The following is a 20,263-nucleotide window of genomic DNA, read 5'->3' on the forward strand; positions in this document are numbered from 1 at the left end:
AATATTCAAAACTCGCTCTCATAAAGTTACCTTTAAATGCTTGTATCATACATTTTTATCGCCTTTTTCTATATTTTATGCCCCTATTTATTTTATATCTATTTATATAATAATTATTAAGTGTTATTTTTAAGACAAACATCCCTTTCATATGAAGCATAAAAATTGGCAGCAACTCAATTTAAGAGTGGAAATTTAATTTGCGAACAGAATACTAGATGGCGGTTGGTAGCGAGTTGATACCGAGAGTAAATGGAGTACTCCTTACATACCTAATCTAATCAATGAGAAACACGCAATCTTTGCGATTCACTCTTGGTTTGAAATTCTTTGGTTTTCTTATTTTTATGGATTTTTTTAAAACTATTTGCGTTATTAAGCTGAGTGTTTATGAAAATGATAATTAATTAATTCAAAAGATTTGCAACATCACTTGACAAAACCACGGCCACTTGCGGCTGAGGCACTACGCCAGGAAGATCAGTTTCAGTTTCTATAATCTTGATTACTTAGCCAAAAGATCTACAAGTTCACTTGACAAAGTCAAGGCCAAAGAGGTTATTTTTTAACACTATTACAAAAACAGAACACGGTCGTCTTTGATGACAACGGTCGGCAGAGATTCTACTCCAAGTGTTTGGAAGTCGAGATGAAGCTCCACCGAGTAATTCGGGGTTATGCTTAGTTATTGTAATTGGCCGACGTCTTCGAAGACGGCCGAGAGTCTTGGGTACATTTGTCTTGTTTCCGGGTTTATTGGTCAATAGTGGTTGTTATATATTAAGTGTCTCCGAAACAACTTAGACCATCCTCGGTCTTCGAAGACGTCGGCCAACCCGGGGCATCTCCAATCCCAAGATTATGTTAATTCAAACTTCAAGAAAAACATGCAGAGATTCTGTTGTAAGTGCTTGGCAGTCGAGAAGAAGCTTCGCCGAGCAATTCAGGGTTATGCTCGATTATTATGGTCGGCCGACGTCTTTGAAGACGGCCGTGAATCTGGGAAAACCTTATCGTTGATAACATCCATCATCAAGGTTATGGAGAACATAATTTCATAAAGAAGCTTGACATCAAGTTCTCCAGGTGGTAGCATATCAATCAATTCGAATACAAGGCTTCTTTAACAGTTGCGTGGTCTAGATATCTTCGAATCTGATTATTAATAGTATTAGACCCTCAACTTCAATTTCCTTTTTGCTGCACTTTTTAGCCAAAGTGTTCATCTTGGAAATTTGTTATCAACGTAGAGTTTTAGCCATTTCTTGAAGGAGTTGTTTATGGAAATCCAGAAATATTTCTTTGGTTCGGGGAGAAAATAAACTATATTTTGAGTGTATTACTGAATTAATTCTACTCTATTAGATTCTTCAATTTATTAAAAAAGCAATAATAAAATCTTTATAGTTAATTGAATAGGAGATAGTTAAAAGAGTGTAGTATACGTCAAATAAAAAAAAATACAAGAGAGAGCCAATAAATTGAGTAGGGAAAAGAAGGAGCCGAGATGGCGAAAAAATGGTAACTCCCCTTCTTGTATGTACATGTAAAGCCACGTTTTTCCGCAGAAGATATGGGGGTTGATTTATTTAAGTTTGGAGAATGGGTGGAGGTTGCAGGCGCCGCGACGTTTCCTTGGCTACGACGCCATGTCTTCGACGCTCCCCTCCCGACGTTCGCCGCCGCCGGGAAGCCGTTTTTCTCAATAACTTCCTCGTCAGGACAACGATGGCGCCCGTTAACTGGTTTCGGCGTATCGAAATAATGAAGTAATGAATTTCAAGCTTACGTCTTGTTCGAGCACGATCGTAAACTCCGGTTTCTCCTCCGACGTTTATCGGAGATGTTTAATAAGGGCTCTAGAAATCGATCGAAGCATCCGAGACGAGACAAACACCACTTGAAATCACCACAATAAGATTCATTCGGTTAATATTATGTTATCTGGGGTAATAATAATGCAAAATAAAAAAATTATTTAAAATCACCAGAACAGATTTATTTCTTTAATATTACAAATACAATGGCTTTTGTTTAATATAGTACATAATTTAGCTTGCTCCTGCGACTATATAATAAATAGATTGCACAATCGGTTTAAGGTCCTTAAAACGAGGCGGTTCTTAACTATGACCTGCAAAATAAACTCGGCAAAAATGACCGCGCTTTTTAAGTTGACACTCTATTCTTAGACTTTTATGTACAAGACGTGTCCCTGATTTCTCGACCTTTTAACGGAACAAAAGAAGCAACAATTACAAGTTGAATTGTACGTTCATCGTTTCGTTTTCGATCAAATATAAGGTGATAACGTCGCATATTAATACATAATACTGAACTACGGTTCTCAAGTGTTCATTACCTCGAAATTTAAACGTTACGAGTGATAAATTAACACTAACTAGCAATGTATATACGTATACATATATTTCACGTGTAGATTATATTATATATATTAACACTTTTATACAAGGCGTCGACGTGGAAATTGTTCGACCGAACATTCACAAAACACTAGTTTCCGGTTTTCCTTATGTACAAACAACGTCTCTTTTAGAAAGTATTTACATCATCAGCAATCGGTCACTGTAAGTTCTGTCTCTTCGCCATGTGATCTTCTTCCGCGTCCGAGATGACGTCGCTATTATCGTCGGTTTGATTATCCAACACTTCCTGTTTCCTCTTCGCCGTCGCCATTTCCGCCGCGTGCTTTTTCCGCCATTTTGTACGTCTGTTTTGAAACCACACCTGAAACGAATAAAAAGAAACACCCTTTTAATTTTTAATACCACCTCGAAACAGAAAAACCGAGCATAAACTGAGACAAACAACTTTTCTTAACGATAGGGACGTTATGTTACGGCTTCTTGAAGTGCTAATTGGTAGAGGAACGAGAATGACAGAACCCGAAATAAAATTCTTTACATTTGGGTTTTATTTCAAAAACGGTTTTGTCAACAAAAGAAAATTTTATATATACATATTGTATATACATAGTATACAGTGTGTTAATTATCGTACTCGACGTCATCATTGCAAGTATGCAGCCAATATCACAGTATTGGTATTGTAATACGCAAATCGCGCGTGATATTGGTACCATTGTGATATTGGTTGCATACTTGCAATTATGACGTCGGGCACGATAATTAATTAACACACTGTATATGTAAGTTGGATGTTAGTATATAGAAATAAGAAGGAGAAATATGGACTAAAATTGTTCTGTCTAAAGATTTAAAAGAAGCAAATAGCTACAGCACTAAAGCTAATAGTAGAGGGAGTTTTAGGCGCGTTCGGTGAGGCGGGGAGGAATTTCAGGGGCGGAGCTGAAAAGTTCCGCGCCAGCGGAGAGTGGAGTAAGTTATTAAGGCCCGGGGAGCCTTTTATTTAACATTTTTATTTAATTTGAGCGAGGTTTTATTATCATAAAACATTCCGCATTTTTGTAGATGAAACGGCGCTCTCGGCATGGGCGTAAATAAATAATAAGGCGACGCCTCTGACCGTTAAACCGCAAGCACGACTTAGTTCATTAACTTAAGGGGGCCGCCGGGACCGGGGGTGCAGGAAAAAATAATAATCTCGAAAGAGAGCGGCGCAGTTAAGATTTTTAAGGGACATTCGCCCTTAATGAGCGGCGCCGTAAAAAAAGTCGGGAAATTAAAAATTAATTTTATCTCGGTAACGCGAATTAATTAAATTAGAATATGAATGGGGGCCGGATCTTTGTCCGCGTCAATGCGCGGCCCCCGGACCTATGATATATCGTTAAGGGGTGCAAGCTGTGATCGCATAATCTCCCGACAAATTGAATTAGGGCTTCGGTCGATGAAACCGTAAGGGTTCTGCGTGTTTATAACAAATACGGATCGCCGGTTACGCGCCCCCCTTCTGTCAATCATCTAAGATATCGCCATACTTGCGTAATCATAACTCCCCTAATAGTTCTATAGAAATTCGGATTAAGAACACGAACATAAATAAATAAAGTTTAAATAGAAAATAGGATTCTTTCACTTTTTTGGTTGTGTGTAGAGAATGATTGTGGTTAGAGTCGGGCTAGTTTCGGCGTGGGCGCGCATTTTGCATTGTTTATGAAGTGGCCCATCTATCACGGGCATGGATCATTCGGGCGACGCAGAAAGTGCACGATAAATATTAAAACCAAAATGAAATGGCCGGCCAGCCATCAAACAATAATATTTAGTGAATTCAATTAACTGATATATCGTATATAAATTTCCCCTTATAACTGTGACATTCGGCGGCATGGGCATGGGCAGGGGTCGGGGATGGGGATGGGGCCGGGGATGTTGCCGGGGGGTAGGCGGCGGTGGTAGCGGTGGCGGCAGCGCGAGGGGGGATAGCGGGGATAGGCGAGAGCGGTAAGCGGGGCGGTGGCGGCGGGGGGCATCCGGCCCCCAAAACTCACCCCAAAAGCCGGCGCCGTACACACCGGTCGCCATTGTTGTCTGTCCGTTCTCCAATCCATCACGGCATATGACATATATATGGAATTTTATTTTGCGGTATCGATGCATTGGCCGCCGCCGAATGGGATACGGGAAAACGGGATATGGGATACGGGATAGGAGTGTGAACAAGCGAAAGGGGATCCGCTCTTCGCAAAATGACGGCATGATTTATCGCTGACGTCGCTAATCTACGTGACGTATATATGTTTTTATTGTTTGCCCGGGCCAAATGTCCTGTTTTATAATTTCCAGATAAAATCGCTATGAGTTACACCCCCGGTACCGGGTAATCATCCCTTTCCCCCCTAAGCGCCCCCTAATCCCCAATTTCCCCTTCCGCCGCGCGCCGACCGCTATGGAAATGCCGGGTCATTAGTGTGTCGTTAAACGCTAACGTAAGGCGACCAAATCGATTAACGCTAAGTGACTGCGTAATTAGCTGTGTATGTTCCCTCCGTTCTGCTTCTCCTACTTCGCCTCCCTCCACCCTCAATTCCTTACGAATTAAACTCCAACACCCCCATTTATTTCCTATTATGCCTTGTCACCTACTCGTCCACCCAACCTCCCGTTCTCCAACTCCCACCATCTAAAAACTAACTACGTAACCCAACTAACCCAACAATCAATACTTCACCTTACTAATAATACCATCCTTCATCTTAAATATAATAACAAACTGTTTACGTGGAAGATTTAACCGCAATCGTGGTCTGGGGATAACCTCGTATCATTTCCGTTGAACAAATCGATTAAAACTCCAGGAGGATGGATGCCGGAGAAGATGGAACGTTGGCCCTTTCGTCGGAAATATTAAGGGTATTATTTTTTGTGAACATCCCGACTTGTATTCAAATCTGGCTGGCTAAAGATTCAATAAAAATGCAAATTTAGAGAGTAACAAAAGGGGGGCATTTACGCTTGTCAAAATGCGGGGACCGGAATCCTTCACCGTTTTCATTAATTCGGGACACACTGCCCATTCTGTCGACCGCCGCATTACTCACAGGGGATTTCGGCCTATTTTTAACCCCACGATGTACTTATACCTAATCCGATTCATTTTGGAACACACATCCCGCGACCGGCACGCTAATCAGCCCATTTTGTAAAGCCCACCTTAACATACCGCACCACCCTAACGTTTTTTAATCGAAAAATTATCATCTTAATCAATTTATCCATATTGAAATTCAAAAAATATATATAAAACAAAATTATAATAACTTTTATATGTTGCTAAACTATATAAGAGAACTGGAAGAAAATTGTATCCATTAAGTACATATTTTGCATTCTTGAGATTAAACCTAAGGAATCAAAAATTAATATTTAAATCAGACTTATGAACCCTGAATTGAAAAACCACAAGAAATGATTTTGCCAGCATGTTTGGGAAAATATACTTAATGTAATTAAAGATTTGACAAGTCTTAAAATGTGCAGAATGACCTACAACACGATGAGTGCAAGCAATTCAAATTTGGTAATAACAAACTATTTTGTATCATTCCCCTATCTACTCACAAAATAAAACTTAGTCAATCACTTAGGGCCGGTTGTACAATATACCGATAAATCTACCTGATATCTATCCGCCCGATAAACTTATCAGGAGGATAAAGATATTTGCTGTTGTACAAACTGTTTTTGTCGGTAGGATTGCTATCGGCGAAACAAGAGTCGGTTGGTAGTAGTTTTTCCCCATATCTAGTGATTTATGCCGTAGAATGGTAACGCCAACGTCTTTCTTTGAAGTTTGAATTATGACTTTGACAATATAAATTGTTTAAAAAAATTTTCACTGACACATCGTACATATAAGGTTAACGTTTAATGTTAGAGGTTAACCTATGCAGTAATCATACAAAGTTTTTATATAAAAACCTTGGTAACCATAAATATCTGCCGGATAAGTGTCTTATCGGCACCGCTGAGTACCCGATAAGTTATCCTGCCGATAATCTCACCGACAAAAATATCCGTACATTGTAATACAGTACAAACTAACTTATCTGCCAGATAACGCTGTCGGGAAGTTTATCGCTATATTGTACAACCGGCCCTTAGTCATTTAATCACTTAGTCGGTAGGTTTGAAAGTCTCGGCTGTAAGCCTTACAAGTTTAATCTGCAATGATGATTGAAAGAACTGAGTGACAGAGACAAAACAGTACAACCTGCAACGATTAAGTCAAAAATCGATTTCGACTACTACTTATACATCAAAAATAGAATTTTGTAACTTTGGTATAAAATACTTATTGTGTTCCAAGATCATTGAGTTTAATCTGTGATGATCGAGGAGGTTAAAATGAGGTCGGTTGCGGCCGAGGCGCTACAATTCAGTTTCACCTATCTCATCAATCGAGAATAAAAGTTCTTAATCCGGGTATACAATAGTTACTTGTGCTCCTAAATCACGATGATTAATTTTCAATGCCACGTGGGTTGAAGCCGAGGCTGCTTATGACAGAGGGGTTTCTTCCAATCAGAATTGACTCAAAGTTTTTATTCAACAATGAAGAAGTGTACTTGGAGGACAAAAAGTTATGGACGGAATGTTGCTCCACATTTATTATTCTATTATCAGCCGTATTTTAAAAAACAAGTTAGATACAGCGAATACATTCAAAATTTTAACTGGAATTTTACTACGGATTATGAAACTATAAAAAAATCTAGTTTATTATTTTAATGATATATCACATTATTTGCAATATGTTCCGAATTCCGAGAGTTACTATTAATAACATGGAAATAAACGAATTCTTCTAATTTTCATATTTTCGCATTTTTCTTGATATTTATGCATCTGAGAGCAAAAGTGAAAGAGAGCAATGTTGTTAACAATAAAAATTGCTACAACTTTCAATATAAAAGTTTTTTGTAATATCTTCAGAATTTCGAGCGTTACTATTAAACAATATGGAAAACTACACATTCATCTAATTTTCATGTTTTCGTGCAAAAGAGCGTGAAACCAAAGCTATCCTGCTTGAAGCTTACGGAACAAATAATCTCGGCCGACTTCGAAGACGTCGGCCAAAATTATTTCTTATATCACGAACATAACTTGAAGACTTCGAAGACGTCGGCCGCCCTAAGTAGTGTTCATAATACTTGTATTCGCTGTATCTAACACATTTGATTCTCACTTGCTTTTTTTTGAATATGCCAGATAATAGAATATTAAGTGTGGAGCAACTTTTCTTCTATAACTATTTGTCATATCTCCAGCAGTAGTCGAGATATTTCTTGTGATAACTAAAATCAAACACACTGTATATGTATATATACAGGGTGTTTCGGTGACTCGGGGAACAAATGTAACCTAGTACACTAGACTGAAAATGATGACGATTCATGTAAAAAAAATTAGTAAAAGTCCTCAAATTGCAAAGATACGGGCCATCAAAGTTATGAAATTTTAACACATTTTTCTAAGTATCTTAAACACTATTTATGGTAAAGCGTTGAAATTTGGTACAGTATAAACTAATATCACGTAAAATCATTAGGCAATTTTTGAGTTGCATCGGTACGCGGGAACAGTGCTATACAGGATGTTCCTAAAGTTTGTTTGTTCAGAACTTTTTTATTCTATCATAACCCTACATTTATTTTTGCAGTTTCTAATAGTAAATTTAGTTTAGAATCTTTTATCACTCTTAGAGAATATTGATAAAAACCACCGTTTTCGTATTAAATGCAAAAATGTTAGGCTCCGAATTCAATAACACTATAAAAAAAGAAATAAATAAATAATCTGAATTGGCAATGACAAGTGAAAATCGAACTGAGCTGTCATAACTATTATGTATGCAACATGTCCAAGTGTAGATTTAGCTAAATCACATTTTTAATTTGTTTTAGTTGGTTTAATAAAAGAATTCGAAAACAATAAATTAAAAATCAACAAAAAATAAACAAAAAAACGACAACACTAACAGGAATAATAAAAACATACATAAAATAACAAGACAAGTAATAAAAAATACTAAAGGAAATGTTCAAAAACTTAGATTTCCTCTTTTTTTAGTGCTATTAATGAAATCGGAACCCAACATTTTTGGATTTAACACGAAAACGGTGACTTTTATCAATATTATCTAAGAGTAATAAAAGTTTCTAAATTAAATTTGCTATTAGAAACTGCAAACATAAATATACGGTTATGATAGAATAAAAAAGTTCTGAACAAACAAACTTTAGGAACATCCTGTATAGCATTGTTCCCGATGACCGATCCAATTCATAAATTGCCTAACGATTTTACATGACATTGATTTACACTGTACCAAATTTCAACGCTTTACTGTAAATAGTGTTTAAGATATTTGGAAAAATGTGTTAAAATTTCCTAACTTTTATGTCGTCATCATTTTCACTCTAGTATATATGGTTAAATTTGTTCCCCGAGTCACCGAAACACCTTGTATATTAGTAATATAATTTTGAATTATAAAACAAGTAAAGATTTGAAGAACTGCTAAGTATCGAAATCGTGTTACAGGTTTTCAGAGATTTCCTCCAAACAGACCCATTATATATTAAATTTGCGAATTACACGGTATTTAGAGCTATGCTGCGGCGATAAATCATACGAAATAGGGTCTGGGGCCGAGAAGTTAATGCAGAGAGGAGCCCGGGACCGTTATTCCGCCACCAGGCTTCCCTCATCAATCAAGCCATTCTTCGGGAGGACGTACGAATCCTAATCACCAGATTATTTGAATTTTCACACAGATGCGGTTCCACCGCAACTCTTTTTTAATGTTACCTTTTTGAATGTAACCGTTTGTTAACAGCTTCGTTTACACTGAATTAAAATAAAAGTTTTGAAACTTACCTTAACTTGTGATTCAGTCATTCCAAGTGCATAAGCTAACTTAGCTCTTTCTGGTCCAGCCAAGTATTTAGTCTGTTCGAATGTCTTCTCTAATGCGAATATCTGTTGTCCGGAGAACGTCGGCCTCGTATGCTTTTTCTTGGCGTCCTTATCGGGTCCAATGCCGCCCAGCGAGTTTTGGTTCACTGTAAATGCAAAAAAAGGGGTAGCTTAATATCGTTTTGTTTGCACGTACAACTTTATAAGGGCTACGCTAATAGGGGATGGTTACTTCGCTCTTAATAGGCTAACCCTACCATCGAAAACGGGGTACCACCCTATCTAATACAAATCCTACGGTGCGGTACATGATCCCACCCCTTTGGCCACCGTTCTTGGGGGGTGTTGGGGTAGTCGAGTGTGACCTAAAATGGAGCACCCTTGTCCTGCGAAAGCTTGGAAACGGACGCATTTTAAGATTTCGACCGTCACTCCTCGAAAAATATCGTTCTGCTAATGTTGCCGGGGAAATATGCGTGTAGGGTGTAACCGCAAAGGAGGGGTTTACAAAAAATAAGGCAATTAAGGACATATGGTGCGGCAGGAGGAATAATCGAGCGGCACGTGGTGATTTCTAAAGCGAATACCAAAGGAGCGAGGGGACAGAATGGGATTTCTGTATTGCTATCCAAAAGTCCTTTCGATTGAAATTCGGAAAACTTATTAGATTACATTTGCTTACCGGTTACAAGAAGATATTGTCATAATAGACAAACCACAACTACAAGTTTCAACTTAGATTATACAAGTTTCCAGTTTAAGATTTAGTCAAGAGTAGAATTGGATGAAGCTAGGATAAAGTAATCAAAGCAACCTATCGAAGAAATCTTTACAATGGAAACTCATCCGGTTGTACGACTGCAAATTGTAGGATTTAATAGAATAGACAAGGAGAGAAAGAATGTCTTAGATATAATCTTAGAGTCGGTGAACGCTGAAGAAGGGGTGGTTAATGGAAGTTTCGAGAAGATTTCTAAAACGAAAGCCAAAGTAGCGATTCGGGTGTCGTCGAAGACGGAATTGCGAGGCGAAATGCGCACGAAAGAAAGGCGGATCGATAAAATTCAGCAAGCGACGTACATAATGCCAGCATAATCCGAAAAACGAACGTAAACATAAACGGCATTCGAGTAGGGGAAATGCTAAAAGCCGTTTCAAAACGGGGGCCGTCAAGTTGTAAAATTTGATAACATTAAGTACTGTCATTAATATCATTGCAAAACCGGCGAAGGAAAAACAACTCGCACAATTCGTGTGCGGAAATCGCGTTTTTATCGTTAGGATTACCATGAATCCTCGAGGACAGCAAAGTGAAAAAACGTTGTGATGCGTTCTGCAAATCGTTGTCATCGAAATAATTAGCACGAGCTGCGATAATAAAACCATCCTATTCTCGAAGGGTGACTACTACAGACGAGATATTAACTGACACAGGGTGGCAAGAGCCGGTCATAAAAGAACTGGGCTGGATCAACAAATTTACTGCTGTAGACCTCAATTAGCTAACTTGCTTGTTATTGTACTACACCAGCCAGGAAGCCATCATTTCGGCAATGCCTTGCACGGGACGTCTCTTGTTCCCGCTGTTTATTGCCGGATGGACGTTTCGCTCTTCATTAGTTTTACCGTTTCATGGTTTTATCGCCTCCGGGGTACTTCGTCCCTATTGCTTCATTATTAGCCCCGTCAGTTTCTAAAAAGGAACTCGCATGTGACCGAATTCTACTATCTATTCCCGCTAAACTAACATTGAGGGCCGCCTCAAGCAATTGAATTTTCCCCTCCTAATCGCGTTAAATAAATAACCGACGCAAACAATCCCAACCACAATTCTTAGTCTTCCCATACAACCATGAAGACATATAATACATACCTTGTATATTGTGTATTTAGATGTTATAACAAATCATTTTAAATTTATCCTGATTTCATATTTATCAAATATTATATAAATATTTAATTATGATTTTCAAACGAAAAACATGAAAATGACGGATTTGGATTACTAACGTAATATAACAAATAGCGCGATTTGTTAGAATCGGGTATGAATAACAGCCAAACAAAACTAATACTTTCAGTATAGGATTTGAAGGTTCTTTTATCGCGAAATCTCCATTGCAAATAGCGCGCGGCTAATGTTTATTTATTATTATCGCATCAAACGATTTGGCAGCCGGATATTTATTCATTTATTTTCAATTTATTACGATTTATATATTATAATTTGGGACCGTTTTTCCCTTCAACCTTAATACTTTAATACGGCTACGATATTTATTAAAATTGTTAAACCGAAACGCGCTAAGCGGACGGGTTGTTTGGTTAACCAATACATTATATGCCTTTTTATGGTTTCATTCGAATTCGCGCAAAATGGCGGCTGCGAAATTTAAGAATAAAGAAAAGGTGGAGGCGGAAGTGATCGATACAATTCTCGTCGACTCCAAATTCATTCTGCACCCGTAAATTTCGTGGTCAAACCCAGCGTGGCTCCTCCCCCAAATAACGGCGCAAATCCCCTATTCATCAGCCCTATCAATTTGCGCTGATTTTGTTGCCGACGAACAGAATTTGAATGATTTTTTTTTATTTTTACCATTAACTGTTTCCATTTGAATAATAGAAGAAATTGTGTTGGGAGTAATCTTGGGAGGTAGATAAAAAGTGGTGGCATAGATGAAGGATGGCGGTGAATTTCTTGTACGGTAGCGCGTTTTAATAGGAAAAAAGTGTGAAAAATTCAAATGAAGGAAGGGAGCTGCGAGGCGATTGTTATCGGGGCAATCCATCTTCCCTATCTCGCAAAGTGTTGTGTGTGTCGTGTAATACAAGCATCTACAATGTAGCAGTATTTCTGCGGTCTGAGGGCGGTATCCTAGCAACGGCGAAGGGTGAAAGCCGGGCGCAGGAACGTTACGACGATCCAGCAAGCTGTTTTAAGCAAGACACCCTGTTAGAATAATTATATCTCTAGATAACAGGATCAAGAGATTATCTACGGAGCGCCGTATCGCTCTCTCTGTCGGACGCGCTTGCCGGGATTGTTATCTCCGAATTTCGGCACCGGCGCCGGCGGGGCGCTGCCGGCGTTCGTCATTTCCTTGTTCCTATGAATAATTTCTAGATTACCGCCGGGCTCCTCTAACAATCCAATTAGGCGTAACAGACTATGGACTCTAGGTGGTACTCATCGATCGCCATGATTTCGAGTTCGTGCCGCCGTGCCGCCCCAGAAGATGTCGCCGCCTTCGAGGAAACCTCGCTTACAGCTTTCCCGGCCGTAGATACATTATTGAATTTGTTCGAGGCTTATATGTCCCCGGAGGACTATCTCGCGCTACATCCTGCATTGTCAGCATATATAGATTATTATATAGACATCTGGCTCCGATATCCCGGGAATCTTTCAAATATAAAAGCATCCGCCGCCATTCGACCGTAATATAACCTGCTTTGCATGGGTTTGTTACACGCTAACAACGCGTTTTATCCACCATATTTCATGGTTTCTCATAAATAATACAGTTTCCGAACGATCACATCAGCATACAAACATTGTTTCCTATATATTCAACTTTTTACACACTCACCATAAAAACCACTCTCTTTCAGAATTATGTTTTTTACCTGATTTTAACTGTTCTTCTCTAAATTTCAGCGACATCTATAGCTTAATTTGTTGGTAACTTTCTTTAACGGTTCTGTTTCTCCGTTTCTACTTTGTGATGTCTAACGTTTTCTTCTGTAACTGTATTTAATATATATATCTTGTCAATCATAGGATCATAAATGTCTTTTATCTGGTATTGTAGATGTTTTGTGAAAACGATTACAACTTATTTTAACCGAAATTTTAGGTGATATGGATACAAGATTTATAGTATATATAATAGTATAAATATATATAAGCAAAAATGCTTCATAAACCATATCTTAAATCAATTGGAAAATTCTTTTTTCTTAGAATTTATCGTAGAATATAAATATGACCGAAAGAAAAATTTATTTATATATGTATTAATTTTATTAATCTTAAGATCGACGATATCTAATTGAGCCCTAACAAATTACGACCGTTATTAGAGTAATAAATAACAATAACACCCGCATATTATCACACACACACAGTGTCATATGTTCAGATTACGCGAATGATGTCCCGTTTATCGCCTTTTTGAAATTTTCATATAATTATTTACCCTGCCATGTCATTATTCCTTATCTACGACGGCATATGCGCTTAAGCATGTAATGAATATTGTTAGTATCGGTTTGGTGTCGACCTTATTAATTGATAACTGGTATTAATATTCGTTTCCATTGGAGCGTGCCGTTAATTAAAATTGGTTTGCCTTCCAAATGTCAAACAATATTTACTTTATGTTGTTCATATATTCAGATTTAAGTGGAAATCAAAATGTTATATAAATTACTCAAAAATATAATTCGTTTAAAGTGTAAAAAAGTAAGGTGTAGAAATGAGGGCTTTTTAGCAAGATTTAGGGAATGTCGTGAGGGGATTGAGATTGACAAAAGGGGATGAGAATTTTTTTTTTATTATTATTGTAGTATGACAACGTAATTTAGAACTGTTATAATGAATGGATGATGATGATCGTGTAGGTAACATGTGTGATTTCTTTATTAGAAACGTTGAGACCTGAGTTGATTACTACATATCAATACAAATTTTGTTATCGCGAGGGAACACATATGTTTGCAGCATTATTACATCATATATCATGATATACAAGTATAGGTGATTGCGGCTAACTAGAATATAGTTCGGCGAGAGGCGGCGCGGTCGGCGCGCAACGGGATACGCAACGGCCGATGACGTATATGTTATTTGTACGGCGCCATCTGGTTGTAGCGTTATTAACTTGACAAATCAAACAAACCCCGACATTAATTACCCTGATCTGGACGTAGACGGGCTTTTCTCCGGCGCTCGATACGCTTTCAAACAAATAACTATAATTTATACTTTCGCCAGTCGGTAGGTTTTTTGTTCGCTTTTTTCGTTCGTTCGATAATTCACACTTCCTGCCTCCGACATCCCTGAACACCACCCCACGGGCTACCGCCTATCGTTCCCCCCGCGGCCTAAAGCGCAGAGCCGGACTCGAAGTGTTTGATTGCTCACCATATCGCGCCCTCGGGAGCAGTGATATCATCGAACTATGAGCACTCCTGAACTCCAAACGAGTCAAAAGGACGCAAATATGCAATATTGTTTTCACGCCCCCGCCCCCCGGTGGTGAAATAAATCTATCCGCTCTCGAAATTTTTCGTTGGTTACGCCCCGTTTCGGCGAGGGTTTAGGGTCGAAATAAGCGAATCATTAATACTATCATCGGGAATCCGTTCGGCTGTCACCGCCTGGGGGCGGCAGTGTGAGACGTGGTGATGTTTTTATCGGGCTTTTTATCAAGATTTCTATATCCAAACAAATGACCGGGGGCGCCGAGGTCGGCCCGTTTGTGCATTTCTGCGGAAATAGAATGATTATCAAAGCGACGGGATAACAGCGCTCCGGGGACGACAAATAAAAGAAAATAAAGGGCCCGTTTGAAAAGTTTAAAGCTAGAGTGGCTTCGGTGTATTGATTGGGACCGAAAGTAAATAATAAATCAGCGTGCCGGGAAGGTAATAATAAATAAATTTACTCGAAACTCCCAACTTCGAAAGAGTTTGAACGCCGGCCGTGTGCGCGCGAAGTCTGTCGCAAATTTCAAGCTGGTTACTTAGCTTGAATTTAGTGTACTCTACCCGCAAAACTGCATCTACTATATTACTTCTATTTCGTCCGTCCTTTTCAAACTTATCGTTTAAATTTCGCAATATTCCTTTGATTAATTAACTTTATTAAACTTGTTATGGTGTGATTTGATTAGATTACACGTAATTATAAGAAATAATTCATCATATTAATCATTATGTGACATAACCTATAACTCAAGAGAATTAATAATATCATATCTAATATACATGCTATATAATTAGAATTTATAGAGTATAACGGAATTTAAAAAATAAATGAAATAATACGAATCTGAATGGCAAAATCTTAGATTATCATCCAGATCCGCCGGTAACACGATATTAGAAAAGGTACTTACTGGAATTAAGTCTATCTCTCCACGCGATGGGGTTGGAAACGACACCTTGAAAGCCGGGCCAATACAATCCTCCGGTCGTTCTGCCAAGTTCCATGGGAGGTTTGTTAACGGAATTGGCGACGTGGTGATGAAAGAAAGCGGCCGCGGCGATGTTGAAACCGCGTAGACCCGAGTTGGAGGTACTCTGCGAAGCGTTCGCGGCCATTCCCAACGCGTTTTGGGAGAAACCGAGCCCGTGGGGAAAGTGCAGAGGACCTGTGGTGATCTGCGAGGGCCTCGAAAGGATGTGGTCGATGCCGTGGGGATTGGCTCCTTGGGAGCTGTTGCTGTTGGACGTCGCCCCGAGGGGACTCCTCGAGGATAAACCCGAACGCGTGTGCTCGAGGAGAAGGTCGGTTTCGGATTTCTCGACCTGGTCGGAGGATTGGTTATGATTGGAGGGTTGATGAGGTTGGTGAGGCTGGTGCGGCTGGTGATTTTGATGAGGCTGTTGTTTCATCTCTGTCATAGAGTGGAGAGCGGCCAGCGGCGCCGCGAGCATATTACGATGCTCGAGATTGAGAAAGGAAAGGTTCTGTTGAGACGCGAACTCCAACATCTTGGAGACGGGTGGCGGCGGTGGCGTAACGGAGACCTCGGAGTGGTCGCTGGATGCGTCGCTGTGCTGGGTCATTGCTGGAGACGCCGTTTTCGGGCCGTTGCCTCAGACGCGACCGGATCGCGTCTTCTTCTTCCGAACTCGCCGCGATGTCACACTAGCAGCACGTGGTCACACATCACAACAAACACTTTCGACGGAGTTCTTGATTTGAATGGAGCGTTTCCTCCCGCGTCGGGACGACGTTGGGTTTTGGGGTTCGAGCGTCGGTCGTCGGGCGTCGAGTTGCTGCCCGGTGGGCGTTCTCCGGTAGTCGAGCAAAGAGAGGGGGAAGAGGTAGAGGTAGAGCTCTATGAAGTGAAGTGCATGTTAAAATATGTGCTGGCGCTCTAGATCATTACGGTAGCCTTTATGGAAGGGTAGCATTGAGTGGTGCTACCCCTTCGCGCGCGCTCTATTTTTAAAATAGATTAATGCTTTTTTCATTGGTCCGAAGAAGGAGAGGGTTCCGTGTGTGGGGCCGTGATTGGCGGCATGGCTATAGACCGGAACCGCCGCCATTGGCCGTGAGACCGCCCTTCCCCCTCCGGACTCCGGGCTCCGGTCTCCTATTATCGGAGTATACATGGGACTCAATCTGTAAGGAGCTATTTTACTAGCATAAACATGTTAGCGGTGAAAACAAGGTTTTCCGACCCCTCTCTTCGAGGACCGGCGCTTCTCTGCTATTTTCTCCTACCGTACCTACCCCTTCCGTTGTTCCGACGTTTCGTTCTCCTTACCCCGTCCATCGTGTCTATTCTCTCTATCCTCTCCTACCCTCTACTCTAACCGAAAAATCATGCACACCCACTTTACTCTTTATTCCTTTGCTATTTCCCTATTATTCTTATGTTATACCTCGTCTCTTCTTCTCGCATCTAAATGGCTATTTTCAATTATCCTCTTTCGTTTATTATCTGTTCGTTCCTCTTAAAATAGAATCTATAATAAAAATAGAGAGGCGAAATGTTTTTGCCATTTATTATTATAGGTGAAAAGGGGCCCACTCTTTGTTTTGACCCTCTAAAGATGGTGGAAAAAACAATTGACCATAAAATCACCAATCGATCTGACCGGTGGTCTCCGATAGTATAAATCTCCTGAGCTTAGCCTTTGCCCTTTCAGGTCTCGAAAACGTTTCACAGCCGATTTATTTATATCTAACTGAACTAGACGTAACCGAGTGCTATTATGTTCAACTGAATATTTATTATTATGTTTCCTTTTTCAATCAAAACAATTTTTTTTTCTTACATTTGTGAAAATTCAGTTATTATCTAAAGACACTCATTCAAAGTTCTAAATCTTCATTATGACCCGTTTCGGACAGAATTTGTAGCCCACTAGGAGCTCTCGCTTCCGAACCAGAAGTAGTTTTGAATTTTGCGGTCGCCAAGCTAAGTGGCTATTCGTTTGCGTTAGCGATTACTGCGTCGGGCTTTTAACACGTCCGCTCTTATTATTGGGAGCAGATTAAGTTCGCCGCCCGTTTCCGGATTGATTTTCCAAACGGGCCGATAAACAATCCGTCTCCTGCTCGGAAAGGCGAATGGCACAACGGATTTCAGAGATTGACGTCACTTTTGACGTACTGGCATTGTTCCAAATCTGTCGAACTATGTCGCACTTTGCTGTTTTCAGAGTTTTCCTTCCATTCACTGTCTATCTAACTAAACACTTTCACCCACTATCGAATAACTTCTTTTTGGGGTTTATTTAACGGGTTCTTAATACACTTTCTTAATGCAATTTCATTTATATTAGACGATATAAAATTTTAAATAAGTAATTTATGAATTGAAGGCGTTTCGAGGTTCGATTTGGAGAGTATAGAGAAGGGGAGAAATTTTTAATTTGGATTTGGCGAGAGGCGATAATTTTTTGCCGTTAGCCGGGGAAGTTCTTGCGAACCAGCGTGTATAAGCGACCATAAATTTTTCACTTCATTTCGATAAGGACGGGCGAATACCGGCAACTAGGGATTGAACGACTGCCCGCGTAGCGATAAATTAAAAAGTTCGCAATGTGTTTCATTTATGTAATTCGATTTCCGACCGAGAGAGCGGCTTGGTTTGCATTCGCGCCCGTCATATTACATATTTTATAAGTTCGGCGATTGAATGACGTTTCGACTGGCGGTAGTAAAAACCTCGGCCCCGTTCGTGCTAATGCAATAACTTCTTTTCCTCGCGAAATTACAAAATCCAGCGCCGAACGGGCGTAATAAATCGGAAAGTTTTTCACCTTCTAGTGACAATCTACCCAACAGAAGTTTTGCGCGCTTGTTGCGAGATTAATTTTTGCGTTCGGCCGGGGGCAATTCATTTGTAAAATAGCCAGTGGGGTGATCTAATAGGAGTCAAGTTGGAGGACAAATATCATTGTATAGTGAGGGTCCGTAAGTTAATTAAATGTTCCATTGTGCTGTAGATACCGAGGGCCGTTAGTCGTAGATGTTGTAGGCCAAATCGAATTACTTACCCTCGTTTTAACATGTAATATCCAGAAGGCTTTTAGCGCCCCCGCGAACGGCAATACGCCGGGTTTCCCGTTCGAATAAATACGAACATTCACAACACCCCCCGCTCCCGGGACCTTTTAAAATCCTATTTACCTTAGTGGCCAGTTCGAATTCGTTTCGTCCCTTTGGAATCGTTCGGCTACGACTTCGCTTTAATTATGTGAATAATTTTACGCATTTGCATAAATGTGATTTTATCGTTACACGATGCACACGGCCCTCGTACGATTTTAATTAAAACGCTAATTTTAATTACCGCGTACGGTTAAGCGAAATTAAATAAGAAAACTCACCAAATCCAATTTTACCATATTAGGCTTTATTTTCGGCTTTGTTTCCCTTTTACCAACGTTATAAAATTTAAACCAATTTTAGAATAAATATGTTATTATAACATTATCAATTTGGAGCACGTCTAAAGATCTTTGGTATGCTAGGGTGATACGTGAACTACTGCAACGTAACGTATGGTGATATTGAAATCTAATTGCCGCTATAGGGTAAAGGATTTTTTAAATCTCCGCAATGCACGGGACCGACTCTTTTTGTGTTATCTAGCTCTGGTTTCCAATCGACAATTACTTTGTCTTTCAAATCGAATTTGTTGAAAACGTCGAAAAAAAAGGCTCCAAAAAAACCAGATTTCTTCCGACGATGGTCGTCCCTCGCTTGGCCCCACCGACGGCAAAGCTCTTTCCGGGGTCGTAGGGGGGACACGGTGGGACGCGGCATTACGCGCGCCCTCTAAACTCAAGATAGAGCTACTCTGCATATCATTAATCTTAATTAAAGTCGAATTTAGATATCTCGCATGAACGTCGGTCTCTATTCGAGCCGCATTGTATCAAAAGATACATTACCGCTTGGCTCCGGGTCCCCAGAGCGAACCGGCCTAATTGTTAACGCGCCGCGCGCCATTAACAACACCTTATTTGAACGTTTAGTACCTCGTGTCTGCCGCGGCACTGCGAGCTGATATTGTCAGCGATTCTGATATTGGAATCGTATTATCGCGAGGACGCGTTTCGTCGCGACGCTATGACGTACACACACATCCCCAAACGACTATTTGAATTACCGTTTAACATCTCTACACTTCATTTCCCACATACACTACAATATTACTTGTTGAAACTTGGAACTATCGCATTATAATGCATTCTTTTTTCTTTACTATCTACATGCTCATTAACTACTTATTATTTAACGTAACCAACTTCACACAGGAAAAAATATAGAGTAAAAATCAACTCTAAACCATGGTTCAGATCGGTCCAATATATTTAGAGTTATTTTTTTGCACTATGTAGTGTAGGTGAATAGATCAAAATTTTACACTAAATAGTGAAAGCTGGTGTTTATTAAATAGTGTAAAATCGTTACTCTATAACAGTGTATTATATGTAATTTAACTAGATGTTGTCGTGACTCTAATTAGATACATTTCTAATCTAATCACTGTAAATTATTAAAAATTCGCTCTAATTTTACTCTATTAAGTGACAAAATATCACTAAATAGTGTGTATCTTTCACTTATTAGTGTTAATTTTTAATAGGAAGTATAGAATATTTTTAGGAAGGTTTTAGGTTTGTAATAAAAATCAAAA

The 20,263-nt window shown here is 39.5% G+C and overlaps 1 protein-coding gene across 1 annotated transcript; it reads right to left on the minus strand.

Moving 5' to 3' along the window:
• Positions 1-1,995: 1,995 nt before the first annotated feature.
• Positions 1,996-16,328, minus strand: LOC111414253 (HGTX homeodomain transcription factor). The gene is made up of 3 exons (XM_023045544.2): positions 15,494-16,328; positions 9,330-9,514; positions 1,996-2,748 (listed from the first exon to the last, which is right to left on the minus strand). The coding sequence occupies exons 1-3, from the start codon at positions 16,164-16,166 to the stop codon at positions 2,584-2,586; spliced, it is 1,023 nt and encodes a 340-aa protein (XP_022901312.1). The 5' UTR covers positions 16,167-16,328; the 3' UTR covers positions 1,996-2,583.
• Between the last annotated feature and the right edge of the window lie 3,935 nt (positions 16,329-20,263).

This window comes from Onthophagus taurus, chromosome 8 (genome assembly GCF_036711975.1).
Source record: "Onthophagus taurus isolate NC chromosome 8, IU_Otau_3.0, whole genome shotgun sequence".
Classification (NCBI taxonomy): domain Eukaryota; kingdom Metazoa; phylum Arthropoda; class Insecta; order Coleoptera; family Scarabaeidae; genus Onthophagus; species Onthophagus taurus.